At 46.4% G+C, this 25,944-nt stretch overlaps 1 protein-coding gene across 3 annotated transcripts in view; it reads left to right on the top strand.

Moving 5' to 3' along the window:
* Positions 1-25,944, top strand: part of RBM25 (RNA binding motif protein 25) — a 228,273-nt gene that overhangs the window by 169,477 nt on the left and 32,852 nt on the right. For all 3 annotated transcript variants that reach the window (XM_063947680.1, XM_063947679.1, XM_063947678.1), the window contains exons 8-13: positions 7,162-7,248; positions 11,460-11,719; positions 12,034-12,220; positions 12,461-12,550; positions 18,272-18,345; positions 18,808-18,958. In XM_063947680.1, the coding sequence (XP_063803750.1) occupies positions 7,162-7,248; positions 11,460-11,719; positions 12,034-12,220; positions 12,461-12,550; positions 18,272-18,345; positions 18,808-18,958 (849 nt within the window). The remainder of the gene's footprint in view (positions 1-7,161; positions 7,249-11,459; positions 11,720-12,033; positions 12,221-12,460; positions 12,551-18,271; positions 18,346-18,807; positions 18,959-25,944) is intronic.

Here is a 25,944-nt window from a genome sequence, read left to right as displayed (position 1 = left end):
TCGCCCTGGTTATCTACCTAAGATGGTGACGTCTTTCCACCTTAACCAAGATATTGTGGTTCCGGCCTTTATCTCTCTTGGTTTGTCCTCCAAAGAATGGTCTTTCGATGTGGTATGGCCTCTCCGTATCTATGTGAAGAGAACTGCCTCTCTTAGGAGTTCGGATTCTCTCTTTGTCCTTTTTTGGTTTTCATAGGCCTATGAATAAGCAATGGTGGCTGGCCTACGAATAAGCAAACTTTGGCCAGATGTGTTAGAATGGTGATTGCACAAGCTTATGCGCAGGCTATCAAGGCCCATTTTACTCGGTCTGTTGGGCCTTCTTGGGCGGCCTGCCGTGGTGCGTCCCTAGAACAATTGTGCAAGGCGACTACGTGGTCCTCAGTGAACACGTTCATTACGTTCTATGTCTTTGATACTTCTGCCTCCCAGGATGCTTCCTTTGGACGCCGGGTTCTTGTGCCTGCTACAGTGCATCCCCCCTCCCATGAGGAACTGCTTTAGGACATCCCCAATGTTATTCCCTGTGGAATACCAGTGTACCCCGCTGCAGAAAAGGCGATTTATGGTAGACTTACCATAGTTAAATCTTTCTGCGAGATACACTGGATTCCACAGGGCGCCCACCCTGACGCACTTAGCTTCTTTGGGTCTGTATGGCATTAGCCGCTGGTACTTTCTCCTGTCGTGAGAATGTGGTTCTATGTGACGAACTACTATCGTCTCTCTTACCTTCTACTGCATAGAGGAGGCGGTGCAGTGCATCCTGGGAACAGTCAAAGCTTTAGCCTGTTGGTGCCTCGAATCAAGATCCAACTCTACACCCGATGTTATTCCCTGTGGAATCCAGTTTACCTCGCAGAAAGAGATTTAACTATGGTAAGTCTACCATAAATCTCCTCATTTCACCCACGATCCACCATCACTTTAGACAGGAAATTGGACTTGATAATCAATTGAATATTGCCCATTGAAGTGGCTAATTTGCCCAAACTGTCCTGTCTACTGGAAAGATGGAGGAATAGGGAGAATTAGGCATTGCTGAGCATCTTAAGTGCTATTTAGCCCAAGTGCACAGATAGTTGTGTAGACAGAATTGTTAAACAAGGAGCAACAAATTAGTTTTTTTTTTCTTCATTCATTCTATTTCTGCTAAACTTTAGGTATAAGTGCTGCTATATTAGACACTAGGGGGTAAACACACCAAGATGCAATCTGTCGCTTAAATGTAAAGAGCCCTACACATTTGCCGATTACACTGAAATATATGAACGATCTTGTTCATTAATGAAGAACATATCGTTCATATCTTTCAGTGTGTATGCACCAGCTATGAACGATGGGCAGCCCCGCAGTCGTTCATCGTTGGTGCCTGCTCGTTTATGCCTGTAAGCCAATATGGACAATATCCACTTCACTCCCCCCGTCACACCCACACACACACAACCCTCTTTCCCCGTCATCGGATCGGCAGTCGGGCACCTCGGCGGCCAATCGACCAGTGTATAGGGCACCTTAAAACTACAGACTTATTGGTACTCTAGCTTCTCCCCTCTATACCCATCCACCAATAGGTGCTCAGTTTTGTTTTCTCTGGAACCCATGCAAAACATTTTAGAATCTGTTTGCTCCATTTTTCTATATGGCAGTTTTCATGTAAAACTTGTATATAGATATTTCCCATGCGTTTACTTACACTTTCATCCTAGCGAAGTACAGCAAGCACAGTTAATAACCATAAACTATGTATTCATATCTTTTTATTTCTCTAACGTCCTAGTGGATGCTGGGGACTCCGTAAGGACCATGGGGAATAGCGGGCTCCGCAGGAGACTGGGCACTCTAAAGAAAGATTTAGTACTATCTGGTGTGCACTGGCTCCTCCCTCTATGCCCCTCCTCCAGACCTCGGTTAGAATCTGTGCCCGGCCAGAGCTGGGTGCTCCTAGTGGGCTCTCCTGAGCTTGCTAGAAAAGAAAGTATTTTGTCAGGTTTTTTATTTTCAGAGAGCTTCTGCTGGCAACAGACTCTCTGCTACGAGGGACTGAGGGGAGAGAAGCAAACCTCACGGCAGCTAGGTAGCGCTTCTTAGGCTACTGGACACCATTAGCTCCAGAGGGATCGAACACAGGTACCTAACCTTGATCGTCCGTTCCCGGAGCCGCGCCGCCGTCCCCCTCGCAGAGCCAGAAGAACAGAAGCAGCAGAAGCATGAAGACATCGAAATCGGCTGTGCGCCATTGCTCCCACAGCACACCGCACACTCCGGTCACTGTAGGGCGCAGGGGGGAGCGCCCTGGGCAGCAATTAATTACCTTTTTGGCAAAAATAGACATATATACAGTCTGGGACTGTATATATGCCCGAGCCCCCGCCATTTTTTACACATTAAAGCGGGACAGAAGCCCGCCGCTGAGGGGGCGGGGCCTTCTTCCTCAGCACACCAGCGCCATTTTCTCTTCACAGCTCCGCTGGAAGGACGCTCCCCAGGCTCTCCCCTGCAGTATACAGGTGCAATAGAGGGTAAAAAAGTGAGGGGGGCACATAAATTTAGGCGCAGATATATATTTAACAGCAGCTACGGGGTAAACACTAAGGTACAGTGTAATCCCTGGGTTATATAGCGCTGGGGTGTGTGCTGGCATACTCTCTCTCTGTCTCCCCAAAAGCCTTTGTGGGGTCCTGTCCTCAGTCAGAGCATTCCCTGTGTGTGTGCTGTGTGTCGGTACGCCTGTGTCGACATGTTTGATGAGGAAGGTATACGTGGAGGCAGAACAAGTGCAGCTGAGTGTGGTGTCGCCGCCGACGGTGCCGACACCTGATTGGATGGATATGTGGAAGGTGTTAAATGATAATGTAAACTCCTTGCATAACAGATTGGATAAAACTGTAACCTTGGGACAGTCAGGGTCTCAAAAGTGCACACTATCACAGATAGTTGACACAGATGTCGACACGGAATCGGACTCCAGTGTCGATGACGATGAGGCAAAGTTGCAGCCTAAAATGACTAAAGCCATCCGCTACATGATTGTAGCAATGAAGGATGTATTACACATTTCTGAGGAAAATCCTGTCCCTGACAAGAGGATTTATATGTATGGGGAGAAAAAGCATGAAGTGACTTTTCCCCCTTCACATGAATTAAATGAATTATGTGAAAAAGCGTGGGATTCCCCTGACAGGAAGGTGATAATTTCCAAGAGATTACTTATGGCGTATCCTTTCCCGCCAACGGACAGGTTACGCTGGGAATCCTCCCCTAGGGTAGACAAGGCGTTGACACGTTTGTCTAAGAAGGAGGCCCTGCCGTCTCGGGATACGGCCGCCCTAAAGGATCCTGCGTATAGAAAGCAGGAAGCTATCCTGAAGTCTGTTTACACACATTCTGGTACGCTGCTGAGGCCAGCAATTGCTTCGGCCTGCATGTGTAGTGCGGTAGCAGCATGGACGGATACTCTGTCTGAGGAGTTAGATACCCTGGACAGGGACTCTGTTCTAATGACCCTGGCACATATCAAGGACGCGGTCCTATATATGCGGGATGCCCAGAGGGACATTTGCCTGCTGGGCTCTAGAGTAAACGCAATGTCCATTTCTGCCAGAAGGGTCTTTGACTCGGCAATGGACAGGGGATACCGACTTTAAAAAGCACATGGAGGTTTTACCTTATAAGGGTGAGGAATTGTTTGGGGACGGTCTCTCGGACCTAGTTTCCACAGCTACGGCTGGGAAGTCAAATTTCTTGCCTTATGTCCCTCCACAGCCTAAGAAAGCACCGTATTACCAAATGCAGTCCTTTCGTTCTCAGAAGAGCAAGAAGGTCAGAGGTGCGTTCTTTCTTGCCTGAGGCAGGAGTAGAGGAAAAAAGCTGCACCATACAGCTAGTTCCCATGAACAAAAGTCTTCCCCGGCTTCCACTAAATCCACCGCATGACGTGGGGCTCCACAGGCGGAGCCAGGAGCCGTGGGGGCGCGTCTCCGACATTTCAGCCACCAGTGGGTTCGCTCACAGGTGGATCCTTGGGCTATACAAGTTGTGTCTCAGGGATACAAGCTGGAATTCAAGGTGACGCCCCCTCACCGTTACCTAAAATCGGCCTTACCAACTTCCCTGATGGAAAGGGAGACTCTTTCTCCAGCAGGTGGTGGTAAAGGTTCCCCCCCTTCAACGGGGAAGGGGCTACTATTCCACTATGTTTGTGGTACCGAAACCGGACGGTTCGGTCAGACCCATTTTAAATTTAAAATCCCTGAACATTTATCTGAAGAAATTCAAGTTCAAAATGGAATCGCTCAGAACGGTCATTGCAAGCCTGGAAGAGGGGGATTTTATGGTGTCTCTGGACATCAAGGATGCTTACTTGCATGTCCCCATTTATCCGCCTCATCAGGAGTACCTCAGGTTTGTGGTACGGGACTGTCATTACCAATTCCAGACGTTGCCATTTGGCCTGTCCACGGCATCGAGAGTTTTTACCAAGGTGATGGCGGAAATGATGGTGCTCCTTCGGAAGCAAGGGGTTACAATTATCCCATACTTGGACGATCTCCTCATAAAGGCGAGGTCCAGGGAGCAGTTGCTGATCAGCGTAGCACGCTCTCAGGAAGTGTTGCGTCAGCACGGCTGGATTCTGAACATTCCAAAGTCGCAGCTGATTCCTGCGACGCGTCTGCCCTTCCTGGGCATGATTCTGGACACAGACCAGAAGAAGGTGTTTCTCCCGGAGGAGAAGGCTCAGGAGCTCGTGACTCTGGTCAGAGACCTCCTAAAGCCAAAACAGGTGTCGGTGCATCACTGCACACGAGTCCTGGGAAAGATGGTGGCGTCATACGAAGCCATTCCCTTCGGCAGGTTCCATGCGAGGATCTTTCAGTGGGATCTGCTGGACAAGTGGTCCGGATCGCATCTTCAGTTGCATCGGATGATCACCCTGTCCCCCAGGGCCAGGGTGTCTCTTCTGTGGTGGCTACAAGGTGCTCACCTCCTCGAGGGCCGCAGATTCGGCATACAGGACTGGGTCCTGGTGACCACGGATGCAAGCCTCCGAGGGTGGGGGGCAGTCACTCAAGGAAGAAACTTCCAAGGGCTGTGGTCAAGTCAGGAGACTTGTCTGCACATAAATATCCTGGAGCTACGGGCCATATACAACGCCCTGAGTCAAGCGGAGCCTCTGCTTCGAGACCAACCAGTGCTGATTCAGTCAGACAATATCACGGCAGTCGCTCATGGAAGCCACCAGGATTCTTCGTTGGGCGGAGAATCACGTGCAAGCACTGTCAGCAGTGTTCATTCCGGGAGTGGACAACTGGGAAGCAGACTTCCTCAGCAGACACGACCTCCACCCGGGAGAGTGGGGACTTCATCAAGAAGTCTTCACGCAGATTGTAAATCGATGGGAACTGCCACAGGTGGACATGATGGCGTCCCGCCTCAACAAAAAAATACTCATTGTTCCGGATTGGCCAAGAAGGACTTGGTACCCAGAACTGCAAGAAATGCTCACAGAGGACCCATGGCCTCTGCCTCTGAGACAGGACCTGTTGCAACAGGGGCTGTTCCAAGACTTACCGCGGCTGCGTTTGACGGCATGGCGGTTGAACGCCGGATCCTAGCAGAAAAGGGCATTCCGGATGCAGTTATTCCTACGCTGATCAAGGCTAGGAAGGACGTGACAGCAAAACATTATCACCGTATATGGCGAAAATATGTTGCTTGGTGTGAGGCCAGGAAGGCCCCTACAGAGGAATTCCAGCTGGGTCGATTCCTGCACTTCCTACAGTCAGGTGTGACTATGGGCCTAAAATTAGGGTCCATAAAGGTCCAGATTTCGGCCCTATCCATTTTCTTTCAAAAAGAACTGGCTTCACTGCCTGAGGTTCAGACGTTTGTTAAGGGAGTGCTGCATATTCAGACTCCTTTTGTGCCACCAGTGGCACCTTGGGATCTTAACGTGGTCTTGGCTTTCCTGAAATCCCACTGGTTTGAGCCACTTAAGACAGTGGAGCTAAAGTATCTCACGTGGAAAGTGGTCATGCTGTTGGCCCTAGCCTCAGCTAGGCGTGTGTCAGAATTGGCGGCTTTGTCATGTAAAAGCCCCTATCTGGTTTTCCATATGGATAGGGCAGAATTGCGAACTCGTCCGCAGTTTCTGCCAACGGTGGTGTCATCTTTTCATTTGAACCAACCCATTGTAGTGCCTGCGGCTACTCGGGACTTGGAGGATTCCAAGTTGCTTGATGTAGTCAGGGCTTTGAAGATCTATGTTGCTAGGACGGCTGGAGTCAGGAAAAGTGACTCGCTGTTTATCCTGTATGCATCCAACAAGCTGGGTGCTCCTGCTTCAAAGCAAACCATTGCTCGCTGGATCTGTAACACGATTCAGCAGGCTCATTTTGCGGCTGGATTGCCGCATCCAAAATCAGTGAAAGCCCATTCCACAAGGAAGGTGGGCTCTTCTTGGGCGGCTGCCCGAGGGGTCTCGGCATTACAGCTTTGCCGAGCTGCTACTTGGTCGGGTTCAAACACATTTGCAAAGTTCTACAAGTTTGATACCCTGGCTGAGGAGGACCTGGTGTTTGCCCATTCGGTGCTGCAGAGTCATCCGCACTCTCCCGCCCGTTTGGGAGCTTTGGTATAATCCCCATGGTCCTTACGGAGTCCCCAGCATCCACTAGGACGTTAGAGAAAATAAGAGTTTACTCACCGGTAATTCTATTTCTCGTAGTCCGTAGTGGATACTGGGCGCCCGTCCCAAGTGCGGACTTTCTGCAATACGTGTATATAGTTATTGCTTAACAAAGGGTTATGGTTATGTAGCATCGGTTGAGTGATGCTCAGTTGTTGTTCATACTGTTAACTGGGTAAGTTTATCACAAGTTGTACAGTGTGATTGGTGTGGCTGGTATGAGTCTTACCCTGGATTCCAAAATCCTTTCCTTGTAATGTCAGCTCTTCCGGGCACAGTTTCCTTAACTGAGGTCTGGAGGAGGGGCATAGAGGGAGGAGCCAGTGCACACCAGATAGTACTAAATCTTTCTTTAGAGTGCCCAGTCTCCTGCGGAGCCCGCTATTCCCCATGGTCCTTACGGAGTCCCCAGCATCCACTACGGACTACGAGAAATAGAATTACCGGTGAGTAAATTCTTATTTTTATTACAGCAGGAGGATATAAATGCATTAGAAATGGAGGAAGATAAGCGAGACCTAATATCCCGTGAGATCAGTAAATTCAGAGATACACACAAGGTAATCTTCATTTTTGTTTCCTCTTCTGCTGAAAAGAAATTGGTGCTTTTTGCAGATTCAAGAGCCACTTAGTTGTAAATCAAGCTTCATCCCCGTATATCAGAGAAGATGAATGCAAGCATTGAGATACAACGGTGTATGTTTCATTATCAGTGTTCGGTATGAACCAATGTAATACATTTTAGTTGTCAATTAAAGTAGCAACTTATTGTGCTTTGCCATAATAACAAAAATTACCTAAGCAATCCTACAATAGCTATCTTCCAATTTTACAGCATTGAAATACTTTTGTAAATTCAGATTTCCATGTAGTCACATTCTTACTACTATCACACAAAAGGCTTTCTACACACTTAGTGACATAAAATAGATGTGTGGATTCCACATGTGCCACAGTTAAGATGCATGGAAGAATTGTAAATTCCCTTTAAAGCTAATCTATTCATTGACCCCCACCATTATGATAGAGATCATATGGTGACTAATGCAAGATGAAACTCACAGCTTGGAAAGTTACATGGGATAAGAATGTAAGTATGAGCTCCTGTTTTTTTACTTATTTTTCGGATACCCCCTCTGAAAAATGTGCAAAGCAGCAACTGGCTTGTCTGATTAACACTATTACTATTTAGTGCTGCATTTCTGCGCCCTGAAATGCCTTTGGCACGCCGTCTGTAACTCTCCGTACATGACTCTTACAAGGGCTGGTGACCTTGTGTTTCTTATGCCTTATTTCAGTGGTTCCCAAACTTTTGAATCACTGCGCCCGAGAGTAGCAGAATTTTTTTCACGGCACCCCTCGGCCAATAGTTTGTAATTGAGACATTTAAATAAATAGTAAATTTGTGTTTATACTGTATGTCATCCTTATGTTCAGTTATGTGGTGCAGGGCAATATTCGCTTCTGTTTATCCACATATTTCATAATTCGAAGCCACCAGCACTGCTTTCACCTATTACATTGACCATAATTAATTTGAATTGGTCCTGGACCACCAACCTGAGGCACCCCTGCAAGTGTCCCCCAATATTCCCCAGGGGGCCATGGCACACTGTTTGGGAAACACAGCCTTAATTTTAAGACTACTGTCACTAGGTCTTTTTGATCCATAGCAAACAATCACTACTTGATCCTGCAGTAATATGTGGGGCGGGGGATGGTGCTTATGTCTTATGAGGATACGGCTTTGTACAGCACCAGGCTTTACTCTGTTATCAGTGTATGATAACCTACTTTATAAGTGAAAATGCTACATTTATTTTGAAGTTATGCTTTGTGTTATTTCTGGTTAGCCAAATGAAATGTGTTTCATATTGCGCAACACTACATTGGTGAAATGTATTAAAAGTCACTATATTTGATTGACCAGCTAGTTTGTTCTGTAGACCGTTCCATCCATGGCTTGTGATTTAACCACGTACGGTATTTATTTGCAAGAACTTTTATACTGTGGTGTTGGGTCACTGATAGTCTTGGGGTAAATGCCCTGTTGCGATCTATCCAGAGCAGGACAGCAGAGCACAGTGAACCTTTGCATGTTTTTGCTAGGGACTTGTAAAATAACACTGCAGCCTCCTTACGGCTGTCAGAGTATCAGTAATGCAGGGGGTGTCCATTTACAGCACTGATGAATCTGAAGACAATAAGGTAAGATAATTTTTTCCCCTTAACTCTATCTTTTTGTTTGTTCTATCTATTCTGTGTTTACTTTTTCCAAAATCTCCCCCCCCCCCCCCCCCCCCCCCCCAAATATACATGTAAGAAAGTGAAAATATAATTTATTTTTAATGTAGGTCATTGAGATACAAATAATGATTGCGTTACGCTAGAGCATTAGAGCCCTCGCTTGGCAGAGGAAAGCGCTATGTTTTCTCTACAACACATAATAGGGTACCTATTCCCCAGGGTTCTTAAAATCCTTTGTATAAGTTTTGGATCATCCCATGAAACTTGGATCATCTAGAGCAAATAATGTAAGTATTGTTAATTATGGTGCAGATAAACATTTCATTTCTAATGCCTGAAAGAGGTAAGTTTTTATAGAGAGAGTACCAAACATTATAATTATTTCAAGTAGATATGTAACACACGTATGTTTCCTTTTGTGTGAAACACTTTGTTTGTAAACATCATTTTCTTTCTTGTAGCCTTTGCTAAACACTAAAACACACTAAGTCAGTCCCTTTGTATTGTGGTCCTGTGCATTTGCCTTGAATGCTTTCCCTCCTCTATACCTTCTTACTTGTAAAACCTCTCCTCCCTTGGATCCAAAGGCAGCTGTTTGTAAAGGTAAGATGTCTTTAATAGTTTTGCTTAATTGCGTTTTGCTGTTTAAAAAAAAAAAGTGTTGCTGTAGTTGACAGTGAGTCTTTATTTCAGTGATATTGTTGTAAACATGACTTTAAGGGATATATAAAGTTTGTTACTGGTAAATCACGGAAAGTTTAAACTGCTGCTTAGACATTTGTGCACCTAGAATGGTCTTGTCTGTCTTTGAAAATGTACTTGCTCTTCCTCCCAGAATCATAGCTTGTAGGCAAAGTTAATCCCGTGTTGGAGAGCCATGTCCTAGCACATCATCTGTAAGTTAATTCAAAACAATTGCTAACGAGGATGAATATATGATCTGTGGATGTCTTATTTCCAATGTGTTTCAAGGTACTCTGTGCATAGACACACTTTTTTCCCCCACATTTAAAATTGGTATGTTTGGCCATTGCTATGGAACGAATGGATACTCCCCTGTAGATTCCATGTCGCAAGCGATTTCCAATCTTCCTGACAGTATCTAAGTTTAGCGTCATTCTGTGAAGAGCTAAACCAACGTTTGTAAGTTTACATTTCTAGCCCTGCTGTAGGTAACTGTTGCCATTGCATTTAATGTGTCCACCAATTTTTCCCAGTAGAACGTGGCCCCATACTGTGTACACATGCCAGTACACGTGCCATTTTCCTTCTTTTGAGTTTTTTTTTCTTTTGCGTTTTTTGCTCTCAAAAGCAGCATTTCATATTTAGTTTTTGTTTCTCTTGATATGTTATTACTGTAGTCCATGTAGCAAGTTTAAAAATCATTTATTTTAAAATTTGCTAAGCTATATCAGTATAATGCCATTTGTGCAATAATTACCCCCAGTTCTCTGATACTGGTCAGTTCTCCCGAATGAAGGTAGAAGTTAGTTTTTGGCTTATTTCATACCTCTGTGAGCTCTTGAGTGAAGAGCACTTATTGCATGGCTTTGGACTAAACCTATGCTATTTTAAGGGAAAGTGAATGCTAAAACCTAAACTGCTGGGATGGTGGAGTGCTTAAAATGTCCAATTATATTTGATAGGGATAAAGATATATAATTTTTAACATATATTATTAGAAGAACAGACAGCTGTATCTTGGTTATCTCTCCCATAATACGTTGCTCATTTTTGCCTTTAAGAGATTAAGTTATGAAACAACTTTATTGCTAATTCTGTAAATTTTTATTGTACAGGTTGAGTCTCCCTTATCCAAAATGCTTGGGACCAGAGGTATTTTGGATATGGGATTTTTCCGTATTTTGGAATAATTGCATACCATAATGAGATATCATGGTGATGGGACCTAAATCTAAGCACACAATGCATTTTTGTTACATATACACCTTATACACACAGCCTGGAGGTCATTTTAGCCAATATTTTTTATAACTTTGTGTATTACACAAAGTGTGTCTACATTCACACAATTCATTTATGTTTCATATACACCTTCTACACACAGCCTGAAGGTCATTTAATACAATATTTTTAATAACTTTGTGTATTAAACAAAGTTTATGTACATTGAGCCATCAAAAAACAAAGGTTTCACTATCTCACTCTCACTCAAAAAAGTCCGTATTTCGGAATATTCCGTATTTCGGAATATTTGGATATGGGATACTCAACCTGTATATACATACTACTTTGATGTTTTGGTTATTCAACCACCGCTATAATTTTTAGTTTTAGTTTATCACCTAGATATGAAGTGCTGCTTTAGCTTGAGCCTCGAGTCCCTTAGAAGTCATGGTTGGAGATTGCTGATCTTTGTAACTATTTACTTCTTGCACGAAATCTAGTCTTGTGCCTTTTTTCTTTTTGATACATTTTGGATTATTTTTGTTTTTTAATCTTTTTTGTTTTGAGTTCTTGATTTTCTACAATTTGTATTAATACCTTTTGTCTGTTTTTATAGAAACTGGAAGAAGAAAAGGGCAAAAAGGAAAAAGAGAGGCAAGAAATCGAGAAGGAAAGGAAGGAAAGAGAAAGGGAACGGGAGCGAGAGAAGAGAGAGCGTGAGCGTGAACGAGACAAAGAGCGTGAGAAGGAGAAAGAGAGAGAGCAGCGTGACCGTGAAAGAAACAAGGACCGAGACAGGGAGCGTGAAAGGGAGCGAGATCGTGAGAAGGATCGAGAGCGTGCAAGAGACCATAGTAAAGATCGGAGTCGGTCAAGGTATATATTTTTTAATAGTGGGTCAAAGCCTCCTTTGATCATCTCCAACAGTCAAATATGTATAAGGAGTGCCGCAAGTGTTAGATATCTTATAAACAGTTGCAGATGCCAGGACATAAAGGATTTTGCCATTCAATAGCAAGTACAGTGCTTTAGGTTGGTAACGTTGTCAAAGAATTGGCAAATTGGAGAAGTTTATTCACTTTTCCTGTCCAGAGTGGATGTTGTCACTAATGTATCATTAGAGTAGGCTCAATTTGTTTCTAAGTTCTAGGTGGTTGTCCAGATCGTTGTAATAACTAATTTCTTTCCAGGGAAAAAAGCAGAGACCGAGATAGAGAACGGGAGCGTGAGCGAGAACGCGAGAGAGAACGCGAACGAGACAGAGAAAGGGACCGTGAGAAAGATAAGAAGAGAGATAGAGAGGAAGATGAAGAGGAAGCTTATGAGCGACGAAAACTAGAAAGAAAACTGCGTGAGAAGGAAGCTGCTTATCAAGAGGTAAATGTGTCTCAGTAGAGTGCCTTGGGCACAGAATGCACTTATGAGTACATAAAATGAACATCCACATAAAGGAAATAGTCATGTTACATTTTGGGATCTCTTTGACAGCCTTCCATAAATGACATGCCTGTTTCTGGACAATACTGTTTACACCTCCATAGACTGCAAGCAGCAATCACCCTGTGACACGCATCCCGTGAACCACTGTAAATGTAACACCTTTTTATTTCTTATTAGCGACTTAAAAACTGGGAGATCAGAGAGAGGAAAAAAGCCAGGGATTATGAAAAGGAAGCCGAACGGGAGGAAGAAAAACGCAGAGATATGGTATGTTTATTTGTGTGAAACACAACGCAGTGCTCAGTGTTTAACTTTATTTTCTCTGACGTCCTAGTGGATGCTGGGCACTCCGAAAGGACCATGGGGAATAGCGGCTCCGCAGGAGACTGGGCACAAAAGTAAAAGCTTTAGGACTAGCTGGTGTGCACTGGCTCCTCCCCCTATGACCCTCCTCCAAGCCTCAGTTAGATTTTTGTGCCCGAACGAGAAGGGTGCAATCTAGGTGGCTCTCCTGAGCTGCTTAGAGTAAAAGTTTAAATTAGGTTTTTTATTTTCAGTGAGTCCTGCTGGCAACAGGCTCACTGCATCGAGGGACTAAGGGGAGAAGAAGCGAACTCACCTGCGTGCAGAGTGGATTGGGCTTCTTAGGCTACTGGACATTAGCTCCAGAGGGACGATCACAGGCCCAGCCATGGATGGGTCCCAGAGCCGCGCCGCCGGCCCCCTTACAGAGCCAGAAGAGCAGAAGAGGTCCGGAAAATCGGCGGCAGAAGACGTCCTGTCTTCAATAAGGTAGCGCACAGCACCGCAGCTGTGCGCCATTGCTCTCAGCACACTTCACACTCCGGTCACTGAGGGTGCAGGGCGCTGGGGGGGGGGGGGGGGGGGGGCCCTGAGACGCAATAAAAATACCTTAGATGGCAAAAAATACATCACATATAGCTCCTGGGCTATATGGATGCATTTAACCCCTGCCAGAATACATAGAAAAACGGGAGATAGGCTCCGCCCCCTTATCGGCGGCCTTATCTCCTCAGCACACTGGCGCCATTTTCCCTCACAGCTCCGTTGGAGGGAAGCTCCCTGGCTCTCCCCTGCAGTCACTACACTACAGAAAGGGTTAAAAAAGAGAGGAGGGGCACTAATTACGCGCAGTATTAAAGATACAGCAGCTATAAGGGGAAAAACACTTATATAAGGTTATCCCTGTGTATATATATATAGCGCTCTGGTGTGTGCTGGCAAACTCTCCCTCTGTCTCCCCAAAGGGCTAGTGGGGTCCTGTCCTCTATCAGAGCATTCCCTGTGTGTGTGCTGTATGTCGGTACGTTTGTGTCGACATGTATGAGGAGAAAAATGATGTGGAGACGGAGCAGATTGCCTGTAATAGTGATGTCACCCCCTAGGGGGTCGACACCTGAGTGGATGAACTGTTGGAAGGAATTACGTGACAGTGTCAGCTCTGTATAAAAGACAGTGGTTGACATGAGACAGCCGGCTACTCAGCTTGTGCCTGTCCAGACGTCTCATAGGCCGTCAGGGGCTCTAAAGCGCCCGTTACCTCAGATGGCAGATATAGATGCCGACACGGATACTGACTCCAGTGTCGACGGTGAAGAGACAAATGTGACTTCCAGTAGGGCCACACGTTACATGATTGAGGCAATGAAAAATGTTTTACACATTTCTGATAATACGAGTACCACCAAAAAGGGGTATTATGTTCGGTGAGGAAAAACTACCTGTAGTTTTCCTGAATCTGAGAAATTAAATGAGGTGTGTGATGATGCGTGGTTTTCCCCCGATAACAACTGATAATTTCTAAAATGTTATTGGCATTATATCCTTTCCCGCCAGAGGTTAGGGTGCGTTGGGAAACACCCCCTAGGGTGGATAAAGCGCTCACACGCTTGTAAGGGCTCTACCCTCTCCTGAGATGGCCGCCCTTAAGGATCCTGCTGATAGAAAGCAGGAGGGTATCCTAAAATGTATTTACACACATACTGGTGTTATACTGCGACCAGCAATCGCCTCAGCCTGAATGTGCAGTGCTGGGTTGGCGTGGTCGGATTCCCTGACTGAAAATATTGATACCCTAGATAGGGACAGTATATTTTTGCCTATAGAGCATTTAAAAGATGCATTTCTATATATGCGTGATGCACAGCGGAATATTTGCCGACTGGCATCAAGTCTAAGTGCGTTGTCCATTTCTACCAGTAGAGGGTTATGGACACGACAGTGGTCAGGTGATGCGGATTTCAAACAGCATTTGGAAGTATTGCCTTATTAAGGGGAGGAGTTATTTGGGGTCGGTCTTTCAGACCTGGTGGCCACGGCAACAGCTGGGAATTCCACGTTTGTACCCCAGGTCGCCTCTCAACATGAGAAGACGCCGTATTATCAGGCGCAGTCTTTTCGTGGACAAGCGGGCAAAAGGTACCTCATTTCTGCCCCGTGACAGAGGGAGAGGAAAAAGGCTGCAGAAATCAGCCAGTTCCCAGGAACAGAAACCCTCTCCCGCCTCTGCCAAGCCCTCAGTATGACGCTGGGGCTTTACAAGCAGAATCAGGCACGGTGGGGGGCCCGTCTCAATGAATTTCAGCGTGCAGTGGGCTCACTCGCAAGTAGACCCCTGGATCCTTCAGGTGATATCTCAGGGGTACAAATTGGAATTCGAGACGTCTCCCCCTCGCCGTTTCCTAAAGTCGGCTTTACCAATGTCTCCTTCTGACAGGGAGACAGTTTTGGAAGCCATTCACAAGCTGTATTCCCAGCAGGTGATAATCAAGGTACCCCTCCTGCAACAGGGAACGGGGTATTATTCCACACTGTTGTGGTACCGAAGCCGGACGGCTCGGTGAGACCGATTCTAAATCTAAAATCTTTGAACACTTACATACAGAGGTTCAAATTCAAGATTGAGTCACTCAGAGCAGTGATTGCGAACCTGGAAGAAGGGGACTACATGATGTCTCGGGACATCAAGGATGCTTACCTTCATGTCCAAATTTACCCTTCTCACCAAGGGTACCTCAGGTTTATGGTACAGAACTGTCACTATCAGTTCAGACGCTGCCGTATGGATGGTCCACGGCACCCCGGGTCTTTACCAAGGTAATGGCCGAAATGATGATGATCCTTCGAAGGAAGGGAATTTTAGTTATCCCTTACTTGGACGATTCCCTGATAAGGGTAAGATCCAGGGAACAGTTGGAGGTCGGTGTAGCACTATCTCAGGTAGTGTTGCGGCAGCACGATTGGATTCTCAATATTCCAAAATCGCAGCTGGTTCCGACGACTCGTCTTCTGTTCCTAGGGATGATCCTGGACACAGTCCAGAAAAAAGTGTTTCTCCCGGAGGAGAAAGCCAGGGAGTTATCCGAGCTAGTCAGGAACCTCCTAAAACCGAGCCAAGTCTCAGTGCATCAATGCACAAGGGTTCTGGGTAAAATGGTGGCTTCCTACGAAGCAATCCCATTCGGCAGATTCCACGCAAGAACTTTCCAGTGGGACCTGCTGGACAAATGGTCCGGGTCGCATCTTCAGATGCATCAGCGGATAACCCTGTCACCAAGAACAAGGGTGTCCCTCCTGTGGTGGTTGCAGAGTGCTCATCTTCTAGAGGGCCGCAGATTCGGCATTCAGGACTGGGTCCTGGTGACCACGGATGCCAGCCTGCGAGGCTGGGGAGCAGTCACACAGGGAAGGAATTTCCAGGGCTTATGGTCAAGCCTGGAGACATCACTTCACATAAATATCCTGAAGCTAAGGGCCATTTACAATGCTCTAAGCTTAGCAAGACCTCTGCTTCAAGGTCAGCCGGTGTTGATCCAGTCGGACAACATCACGGCAGTCACCCACGTAAACAGACAGGGTGGCACAAGAAGCAGCAGGGCAATGGCAGAAGCTGCAAGGATTCTTCGCTGGGCGGAAAATCATGTGATAGCACTGTCAGCAATTCCGGGAGTGGACAACTGGGAAGCAGACTTCCTCAGCAGACACGACCTCCACCCGGGAGAGTGGGGACTTCACCCAGAAGTCTTCCACATGATTATAAACCGTTGGGAAAAACTCGACAGGTATTGCGCCAGGTCAAGGGATCCTCAGGCAATAGCTGTAGACGCTCTGGTAACACCGTGGGTGTACCAGTCAGTGTATGTGTTCCCTCATCTGCCTCTCATACCCAAGGTACTGAGATTGATAAGATGGAGAGGAGTAAGCACTATATTCGTGGCTCCGGATTGGCCAAGAAGGACTTGGTAACCGGAACTTCAAAAGATGCTCACGGAAGATCCGTGGCCTCTACCTCTAAGAAGGGACCTGCTTCAGCAAGGACCCTGTCTGTTCCAAGACTTACCGCGACTGCGTTTGACGGCATGGCGGTTGAACGCCGGATCCTGAAGGAAAAAAGGCATTCCGGATGAGGTCATCCCTATCCTGATCAAAGCCAGGAATGATGTAACCGCAAAACATTATCACCGCATTTGGCGAAAATATGTTGCGTGGTGCGAGGCCAGTAAGGCCCGACGGAGGAAATTCAACTGGGTCGATTCCTACATTTCCTGCAAACAGGAGTGTCTATGGGCCTGAAATTGGGGTCCATTAAGGTTCAAATTTCGGCCCTGTCAATTTTCTTCCAAAAAGAACTAGCTTCAGTCCCTGAAGTTCAGACGTTGTAAAAGGGGTACTGCATATACAGCCTCCTTTTGTGCCTCCAGTGGCACCTTGGGATCTCAATGTAGTTTTTGGGTTCCAAAAAGTCACATTGGTTTGAACCACTTAAATCTGTGGAGTTAAAATATCTCACATGGAAAGTGGTCATGCTGTTGGCCCTGGCCTGGGCCAGGCGCGTGTCAGAATTGGCGGCTTTATCCTGTAAAAGCCCTTATCTGATTTTCCATTCGGACAGGGCGGAATTGAGGACTCGTCCTCAGTTTCTCCCTAAGGTGGTTTCAGCGTTTCACCTGAACCAACCTATTGTGGTGCCTGCGGCTACTAGGGACTTGGAGGACTCCAAGTTGCTAGACGTTGTCAGGGCCCTGAAAATATATGTTTCCAGGACGGCTGGAGTCAGAAAATCTGACTCGTTGTTTATCCTGTATGCACCCAACAAGCTGGGTGCTCCTGCTTCTAAGCAGACTATTGCTCGTTGGATTTGTAGTACAATTCAGCTTGCACATTCTGTGGCAGGCCTGCCACAGCCAAAAATCTGTAAATGCCCACTCCACAAGGAAGATGGGCTCATCTTGGGCGGCTGCCCGAGGGGTCTCTGCTTTACAACTTTGCCGAGCAGCTACTTGGTCAGGAGCAAATACGTTTGTAAAATTCTACAAAATTGATACCCTGGCTGAGGAGGACCTGGAGTTCTCTCAATTGGTGCTGCAGAGTCATCCGCACTCTCCCGCCCGTTTGGGAGCTTTGGTATAATCCCCATGGTCCTTTCGGAGTTCCCAGCATCCACTAGGACGTCAGAGAAAATAAGAATTTACTTACCGATAATTCTATTTCTCATAGTCCGTAGTGGATGCTGGGCGCCCATCCCAAGTGCGGATTGTCTGCAATACTTGTACATAGTTACAAAAATCGGGTTATTATTGTTGTGAGCCATCTTTTCAGAGGCTCCTCTGTTATCATGCTGTTAACTGGGTTCAGATCACAGGTTGTACGGTGTGATTGGTGTGGCTGGTATGAGTCTTACCCGGGATTCAAAATCCTTCCTTATTGTGTACGCTCGTCCGGGCACAGTATCCTAACTGAGGTTTGGAGGAGGGTCATAGGGGGAGGAGCCAGTGCACACCAGCTAGTCCTAAAGCTTTTACTTTTGTGCCCAGTCTCCTGCGGAGCCGCTATTCCCCATGGTCCTTTCGGAGTGCCCAGCATCCACTACGGACTATGAGAAATAGAATTACCGGTGAGTAAATTCTTATTTAAAAAACATAAAAAAACCACTAATAAAAAAAGAACTAACCTTATTGCTCTCAACAGTCAAAAGAAGCTAAAAGATTGAAAGAATTTTTGGAAGACTATGATGATGACAGAGATGACCCAAAGTATTACAGGTAACTTACATAAAGTCCTTGTGTTGTTAAATTGGTTTTGAAACGCATCATACTGCCAGTAACCTGCCTTTACTTCACTCTCCTCACCAACTGCTTGACAGCAACTGTTGCTCCCAGTTGTAGGAGAATAAGTGCTACCAGCACCTGGTATCTGTGTATCTGCTGCAACACCTCATTGATGGTAACTGTACTTTGTTGTCAGTTAGGCTCCTGTCCTGCCTCCCTAAAGGGTTGACTTGGTATATTGAAACTTTTAAGTCTCACTGCTTTAATACAGTCCTCTGGTACTCATACTTCCTATTACATTTTCATTTAATTTACGCATAGCCACCAGTTCCAGATTAAAACCAATTCCATCAGCACACATGGGGTCCCGAATATACAAGGTCACTGCCAAAAAATAGTGCTAAGAACCTGTAGTAATGCAATATGTTCACAAATGTCCAACATTTCTTACTGCAGAGGTAGTGCACTGCAGAAAAGGCTAAGGGACCGTGAAAAAGAGATGGAAGTAGATGAACGGGATCGTAAGCGAGAGAAAGAAGAGTTGGAGGAAATCAGACAGCGGTTGCTTGCAGAAGGTCATCCAGACCCAGATGCTGAGCTTCAGAGGGTCTGTATTATAACTCACACATTGTGTAATCTCAACATGAGTAGCTTAAACTTCAGTGTTTAATGTCATTATGGCCAATGCATTTTACCAACTGAAATCATACTGTGCCAGAAAAAGTAAGCCACTTGGTTTGTGCATTTGAAAACACTGCTATATTAGGCAAATCATTGCATACATATTTGGGACATGGCTTTAAAAATATTTACGAAAAAGCATAAAGTTGTGTGTGTTTAATAGCCCATGTACCATGGTTGGTTAGTGTGTGGATGATTTACTGTTCTGGGTTGCTGAGAAATCGTTATGGCTGAGTAAAGGTGGGTACACACTAGTAGATATATCTGCAGATCAACTGATCTGCAGATATATCTATGGACGGATCGTGCAGTGTGCTGTGCATACACACAGCCCGATCCGTCGAGGACTGACGTCATGAACTGGGCGGGCGTGTACACACGCCCGCCCAGTTCAGCTGTCAATCACCGCCAGCCGCCGCAGCATGTGTACGGGCGGTCAGCCGACCGCCACGTACACACACAGCGACGCGCCAATATATCGGTAGATATATTGGCCGTTGGCTGTGCTGCACGGCCGACGCGATACGTCTGTGAACGACGGAGTTCACAGACGTATCGGCCGTACACACTGGCCGACGGTCCCGCGATATATCGGCCGTTCAAGAGAACGGCCGATATATCGACCAGTGTGTATGGGCCTTAAGAGTCCTTACCAGGGATCTTTCAGCATTGTTGTGTGTATGATATATAAGAAACTGTTAACAAATAATAATGGTTTAGTTCAGGTTGACATCGCTTGCGGGCTATTCAGTAGTTTGATGATTAACCAATGATGGCAGCTGTGTGTGAGCTTGCATTGGTCTACTTGACAAATCTGTGTTCTTGACACATCTTATCTGGGGACACTTAATTGCTTCATTAGATGGTCTGGCTCAGGTGCTGTTAGCAGTAAACTGTTAACTACACAAGCACCACACTCCTCAAACCTCCCTCCTGCACGCCCATACCTCAGTTTATTTTCTAACAAAGCCGCATAGAGGAAGATAAATCTGAACATCGATCACAGAAGTGAGAGAGAACAAGACAGCAAGAATAACCAGAAAGGAAGGAATTGCAGTGGTGAGGAAAGGCTTTTCAGTCTTTGGGAAATGTATGTGTAGTTACTTCCTGTGTGCTTTATTTTGTTTGTGTATGTCCCAGATCTGCGACTGAGTCCCGCTTGGGCATCTTACAGTTGCCACATGTTGTACAATGAAGTTATTCTTTCTGATTTGCTCTGTAAAATATTGTGTACATGGTCATAATCCAGCAGCTGCTGAACCTGTGATCTTGCTGTTAATTACTTAAATTTGAATTAATAGTTTACTTGGTGGTCTTTAATTATTCCATTTTCTCTTGCGTCCTAGAGGATGCTGGGGACTCCGTAAGGACCATGGGGTATAGACGGGCTCCGCAGGAGACATGGGCACTTTAAGACTTTAAATGGGCGTGAACTGGCTCCTCCCTCTATGCCCCTCCTCCATACTTCAGTAAGATCCTGTGCCCAGAGGAGACTGGTCACACACTAGGGGAGCTCTACTGAGTTTCCCGTAGAAAATAGACTGTTAGGTTTTTTATTTTCAGGGAGCACCTCTGGCAACAGGCTCCCTGCTTCGTGGGACTGAGGGTAGAGAAGCAGACCCACTTTCCTAGACTGATGGGCTCTGCTTCTTAGGCTACTGGACACCGTTCGCTCCAGAGGGTCTGAACACTGGTGTCGTCTAGCTGTTCGTTCCTGGAGCCGCGCCGCCATCCTCTTCACAGGGTCGGAAGATAGAAGCCGGGTGAGTATAGGAAGCAAGAAGACTTCAAAGGCGGCAGAAGACGTCAGATCTTCGTGAGGTACCGCGCAGAGGTTGCGCTGCGCGCCATTGCTCGCACACACACAAACACACACACACGGCACTACAAGGGTGCAGGGGGGGCGCCCTGGGCAGGAAATTTTTACCTCAGATACTAGACTGGCATAGTATATACACTGCATAGGTAGGGTATACAAACCCCCACCAGTATAAATAATAGCGGGACCAAAGCCCGCCATCAAGGGGGCGGGGCTTCTTCCGTCAGCTCTAACCAGCGCCATTTTCTCCACAGCTTGCTGCAGAGACGCTGCTCCCGGACCCTTCCCTGCTATACACAAGTAACAGGGTGCACAACGAGGGGGGGGGGGGGGGGGGGCGCAATAATTTGGTGCTGATTTGATATATATTCATATATAAAAGCGCTTACAGGTCTGAGGTATTGTTATTATTTCAGACTGTGGCGGCGCTGGGTGTGAGCTGGCAAACTCCCTATCTGTCTCTCCAAAGGACCTCATTGTGGGTCTGTCCCCTATAATTCAGTGTGTTTGGGGGTGTAAGTAAGTGTGTGTCGACATGTCTGAGGCGGAAGGCTCTTCGAGGGAGAAAGCGGAGGAGAATGTGGTAAGGACTCGTCGGCACCGCCGACTGCTGATTGGGTAGACATGTGGAATGTTTTGAATGCAAGTGTGGCTTTATTACATAAAAGGTTGGATATTACTGTGTCAAGAACAAATCAGGGTCCCAGAAAAGTCCCTTTACCCAGATAGCAGACACGGATTCCGACTCCAGTGTCGACTATGATGATGCGAGGTTACACCCAAGGGTGGCCAAGAGTATTCAGTACATGATTATAGCAATAAAAGATGTATTACATATCACAGAGGAATTCTCTGTCCCTGACACAAGGGTCTGTATGTTTAAGGAAAAGAAACGTGAGGTAACGTTTCCCCCATCTCATGAACTGAACGCTCTATTTTAAAAGGCTTGGGAAACTCCAGACAAGAGGCTGCAGATTCCCAAGAGAATTATTATGGCGTATCCTTTCCCCTCACAGGACAGGTTACGGTGGGAATCATCACCCTCGGTGGATAAAGCCTTGACGCGGTTATCCAAAAAAGTGGCCCTACCGTCCCTGGACACGGCGACCCTAAAGAATCCGGCGGACCGCAAGCAGGAAACCACTTTAAAATCAATTTATGAGAGCCCTCCTCAGACCGGCAGTTGCGTCGGCATGGGTGAGTAGCGCAATTGCAGGTTGGGCAGATAACTTGTCATCTGACATGGACACCCTCGACAGGGATACTGTTCTGTTAATTTTGGGTCACATCAAAGATGCAGCTTGGTGTCACTGGACATAAAGGATGCATACCTTCATGTCCCCATATACCGTCTTCATCAGGCGTTCCTGAGATTCGCTGTGCAGGATTGTCATTACCAATAACAGACGTTGCCGTTTGGGCTATCCACGGCCCCGAGGATTTACACCAAGGTAATGGCAGAAATGATGGTGCTCCTGCGCAAGCAGGGTGTCACAATTATTCCGTACTTGGAGGATCTCCTGATAAAAGTGAGATCAAGAGAACAATTACTGAAAAGCGTGGATCTCTCTCTGAGGGTGCTACAACAACACGGCTGGCTTCTAAATTGGCCAAAGTCGCAGTTGGTTCCGACAACTCGGCTGTCGTTTTTGGGCATGATTCTGGATACGGAAAGATAGAGGGTTTTTCTTCCAGTGGAAAAAGCTCAGGAAATCCAGAACATGGTCAAGGATCTGCTGAAACCAAAAAGAGTGTCGATTCATCAATGCACTCGAGTGTTGGGAAAGATGGTGGCGGCCTACGGGGCCATTCCGTTTGGCAGGTTCCACGCAAGAGCTTTTCAGTGGGACCTACTGAACAAGTGGTCAGGGTCCCATCTCCAAATGCATCGGATGATAAGCCTGTCCCCCAGGGCCAGGATCTCTCTCCTGTGGTGGCTCCAGAGTGCTCACCTTCTAGAGGGTCGCAGGTTCGGAATTCAGGATTGGGTTCTCGTGACCACGGACGAGAGCCTCCGAGGATGGGGAGCGGTCACACAGGGAAAAAAATTTCAGGGAATATGGTCAAGCCAGGAGGCTTGTCTGCACATAAATGTGCTGGAATTAAGGGCCATATACAACGGCCTGAGACAGGGGGAGCATCTTCTTCGCAACCTACCCGTTCTGATCCAGTCAGATAACATCACAGCCGTGGCGCATGTAAACCGACAGGGCGGAACAAGGAGCAGAGCAGCTATGGCGGAAGCCACCAGGATTCTTCGCTGGCCGGAAAATCATGTGAGCGCTCTGTCAGCAGTATTCATTCCAGGAGTGGACAACTGGGAAGCAGACTTCCTCAGCAGGCACGATCTCCATCCAGGAGAGTGGGGACTTCATCAAGAGGTCTTTGCAGAAGTGACAAGTTGCTGGGGACTCCCTCAAATAGACATGATGGCGTTACGCCTCAACAAGAAGCTTCGGACATATTGTTCCAGGTTGAGGGACCCTCAGGCGATAGCAGTGGACGCGCTAGTAACACCGTGGGTGTATCAGGTAATCTGTGTTCCCTCCACTTCCACTCATCTCAAAAATATTGTGAATCATAAGAAGAACAAAGGTTCAGACGATACTTATTGTTCCAGATTGGCCTAGAAGGGCCTGGTATCCAGATCTTCAGGAAATGCTCACGGAAGATCCTTGACCTCTTCCTCTCAGAGAGGACCTGTTACAACAGGGGCCGTGTGTGTTCCAGGACTTACCGCGATTACGTTTGACGGCATGGCGGTTGAACACCAGATCCTAGCTAGGAAAGGTATTCCAGGGGAAGTCATCCCTACTCTACTTAAAGCTAGGAAGGAGGTAACGGCGAAGCACTATCACCGTATCTGGAGGAAGTATGTGTCTTGGTGTGAATCCAAGAATGCTCCTATGGAGGATTTCCAGCTGGGTCATTTTCTACAGACAGGAGTGGATATGGGCCTAAAGTTAGGCTCCATTAAGGTGCAGATTTCGGCCTTATCAATATTCTTTCAGAAGGAATTGGCCTCTCTTCCAGAAGTGAAGACTTTTGTGAAGAGCGTACTGCACATCCAACCTCCTTTTGTGCCCCCAGTGGCATTGTGGGACCTTAACGTGGTGTTACAGTTCCTTAAATTACATTGGTTTGAACCTCTTCAAACTGTTGACTTGAAATTTCTCACTTGGAAAGTGGTCATGCTATTGGCCTTGGCATCTGCAAGGCGGGTGTCCGAATTGGCGGCATTGTCTCACAAGAGCCCTTATCTGATTTTCCATGTAGATAGAGCAGAATTGAGAACTCGTCCTCAATTTCTACCCAAGGTGGTTTCGTCGTTTCACATGAACCAACCTATTGTGGTGCTTGTGGCTACGTATGTCTTGGAGGATTCCAAGTCCCTTGATGTGGTCAGGGCTTAAAAAATCTATGTAGCCAGAACGGCTCGTATTAGGAAAACAGAGGCACTGTTTGTCCTATATGCGGTCAACAAGATTGGCGTGCCTCCTTCCAAGCAGACTATTGAACTCTGGATCTGTAACACGATTCAGCAGGCTCATTCTACGGCTGGATTGCCGTTACCAAAATCGGTAAATGCCCATTCCACTAGGAAGGTGGGTTCTTCTTGGGCGGCTGCCCGTGGTGTCTCGGCGTTACAGCTTTGCAGAGCAGTTATTTGGTCGGGTTCAAACATTTTTGCAAAATTCTATAAGTTTGATACCCTGGCTGATGAGGACCTCATGTTTGCTCAATCGGTGCTGCAGAGTCATCCGCACTCTCCCGCCCGGTCTGGAGCTTTGGTATAAACCCCATGGTCCTTACGGAGTCCCCAGCATCCTCTAGGACGTAAGAGAAAATAAGATTTTAAACCTACCGGTAAATCATTTTCTCCTAGTCCGTAGAGGATGCTGGGCGCCCGTCCCAGTGCGGACTGAAATCTGCAATAATTGTACATAGTTATTGATAAGGTTACACGAGGGTTTTGTTACAGTTGAAATTAGGCTGTTGCTGATTTTTGTTGTTCATATTGTTAACTGGTTTACTTATATACCATGTTGTACGGTGTGTTTGGTGTGAGCTGGTATGTGTCTCACCCTTAATTAACAAAATCCTTTTCCTCGTAATGTCCATCTCCTCTGGGCACAGTTCCTATAACTGTAGTCTGGAGGAGGGGCATAGAGGGTGGAGCCAGTTCACACCCATCTAAAGTCTTAGAGTGCCCATGTCTCCTGCGGAGCCCGTCTATACCCCATGGTCCTTACGGAGTCCCCAGCATCCTCTACGGACTAGGAGAAAAAGATTTACCGGTAGGTTTAAAATCTTATTATAACATTAGTCTCTATATAATAGATACAGTATTCTCGTAAAACGTTAATGATTCATTAAGGTATACAATTTATATGTAGAAGTTGGACACCTATTACTGATTTTTGGGCACACAATAATCTTTAAATATAGTCCTGAATATGTGCAATACAATAGACAATGCTCAATATACAATAAAAAAATGGAACAATGTAGAGAATATAGAAAAAGCAATTAGAAATGAATGTATCCTACAGAAATAAGATGAAATGAGAGGTCTAGGTCAGGGTCTGTTTGTTTCTCGGTGACTTCTCCCAACTTATATATTGGATCCACAATAACATGTTATAACAGTCATCAACTTGGGACGTTATGGCGGAGATGATGCTGCAACTCCGCGTGATGGGAGTGAAAATCGTCCATTGCTTGGACGATCTCCTCATAAAAGCGGTGTCCAGAGAGCGACTGTTGAAAAGCATGGACCTGACTACGCCACTTCTTACGAACCACGGGTGGGTCCTGAATCTACAGAAATTGCACATGGAACCGTCGCAAAGATTTCAGTTCATGGAGATGATACTGGACACTGTGTCTCAGAAGGTTTTCCTCCCTATGGACAAAGCCTTGACAATTCAGACTATGGTTCGCTCCGTACTCAAGCCTCGCAAGATTTCGGTGCACCTTTGCATCCACCTTCTAGTCAAGATGGTGGCCTCCTATGAGGTGATTCAGTACGGAAGGTTTCATTCCCGTCCATTTCAACTAGATCTGCTGGACAAATGGTCGGGATTGCATCT

Source organism: Pseudophryne corroboree, chromosome 12 (assembly GCF_028390025.1).
Source record: "Pseudophryne corroboree isolate aPseCor3 chromosome 12, aPseCor3.hap2, whole genome shotgun sequence".
In the NCBI taxonomy this organism is placed as follows: domain Eukaryota; kingdom Metazoa; phylum Chordata; class Amphibia; order Anura; family Myobatrachidae; genus Pseudophryne; species Pseudophryne corroboree.
This window is presented reverse-complemented; position numbering and strand designations above follow the sequence as displayed.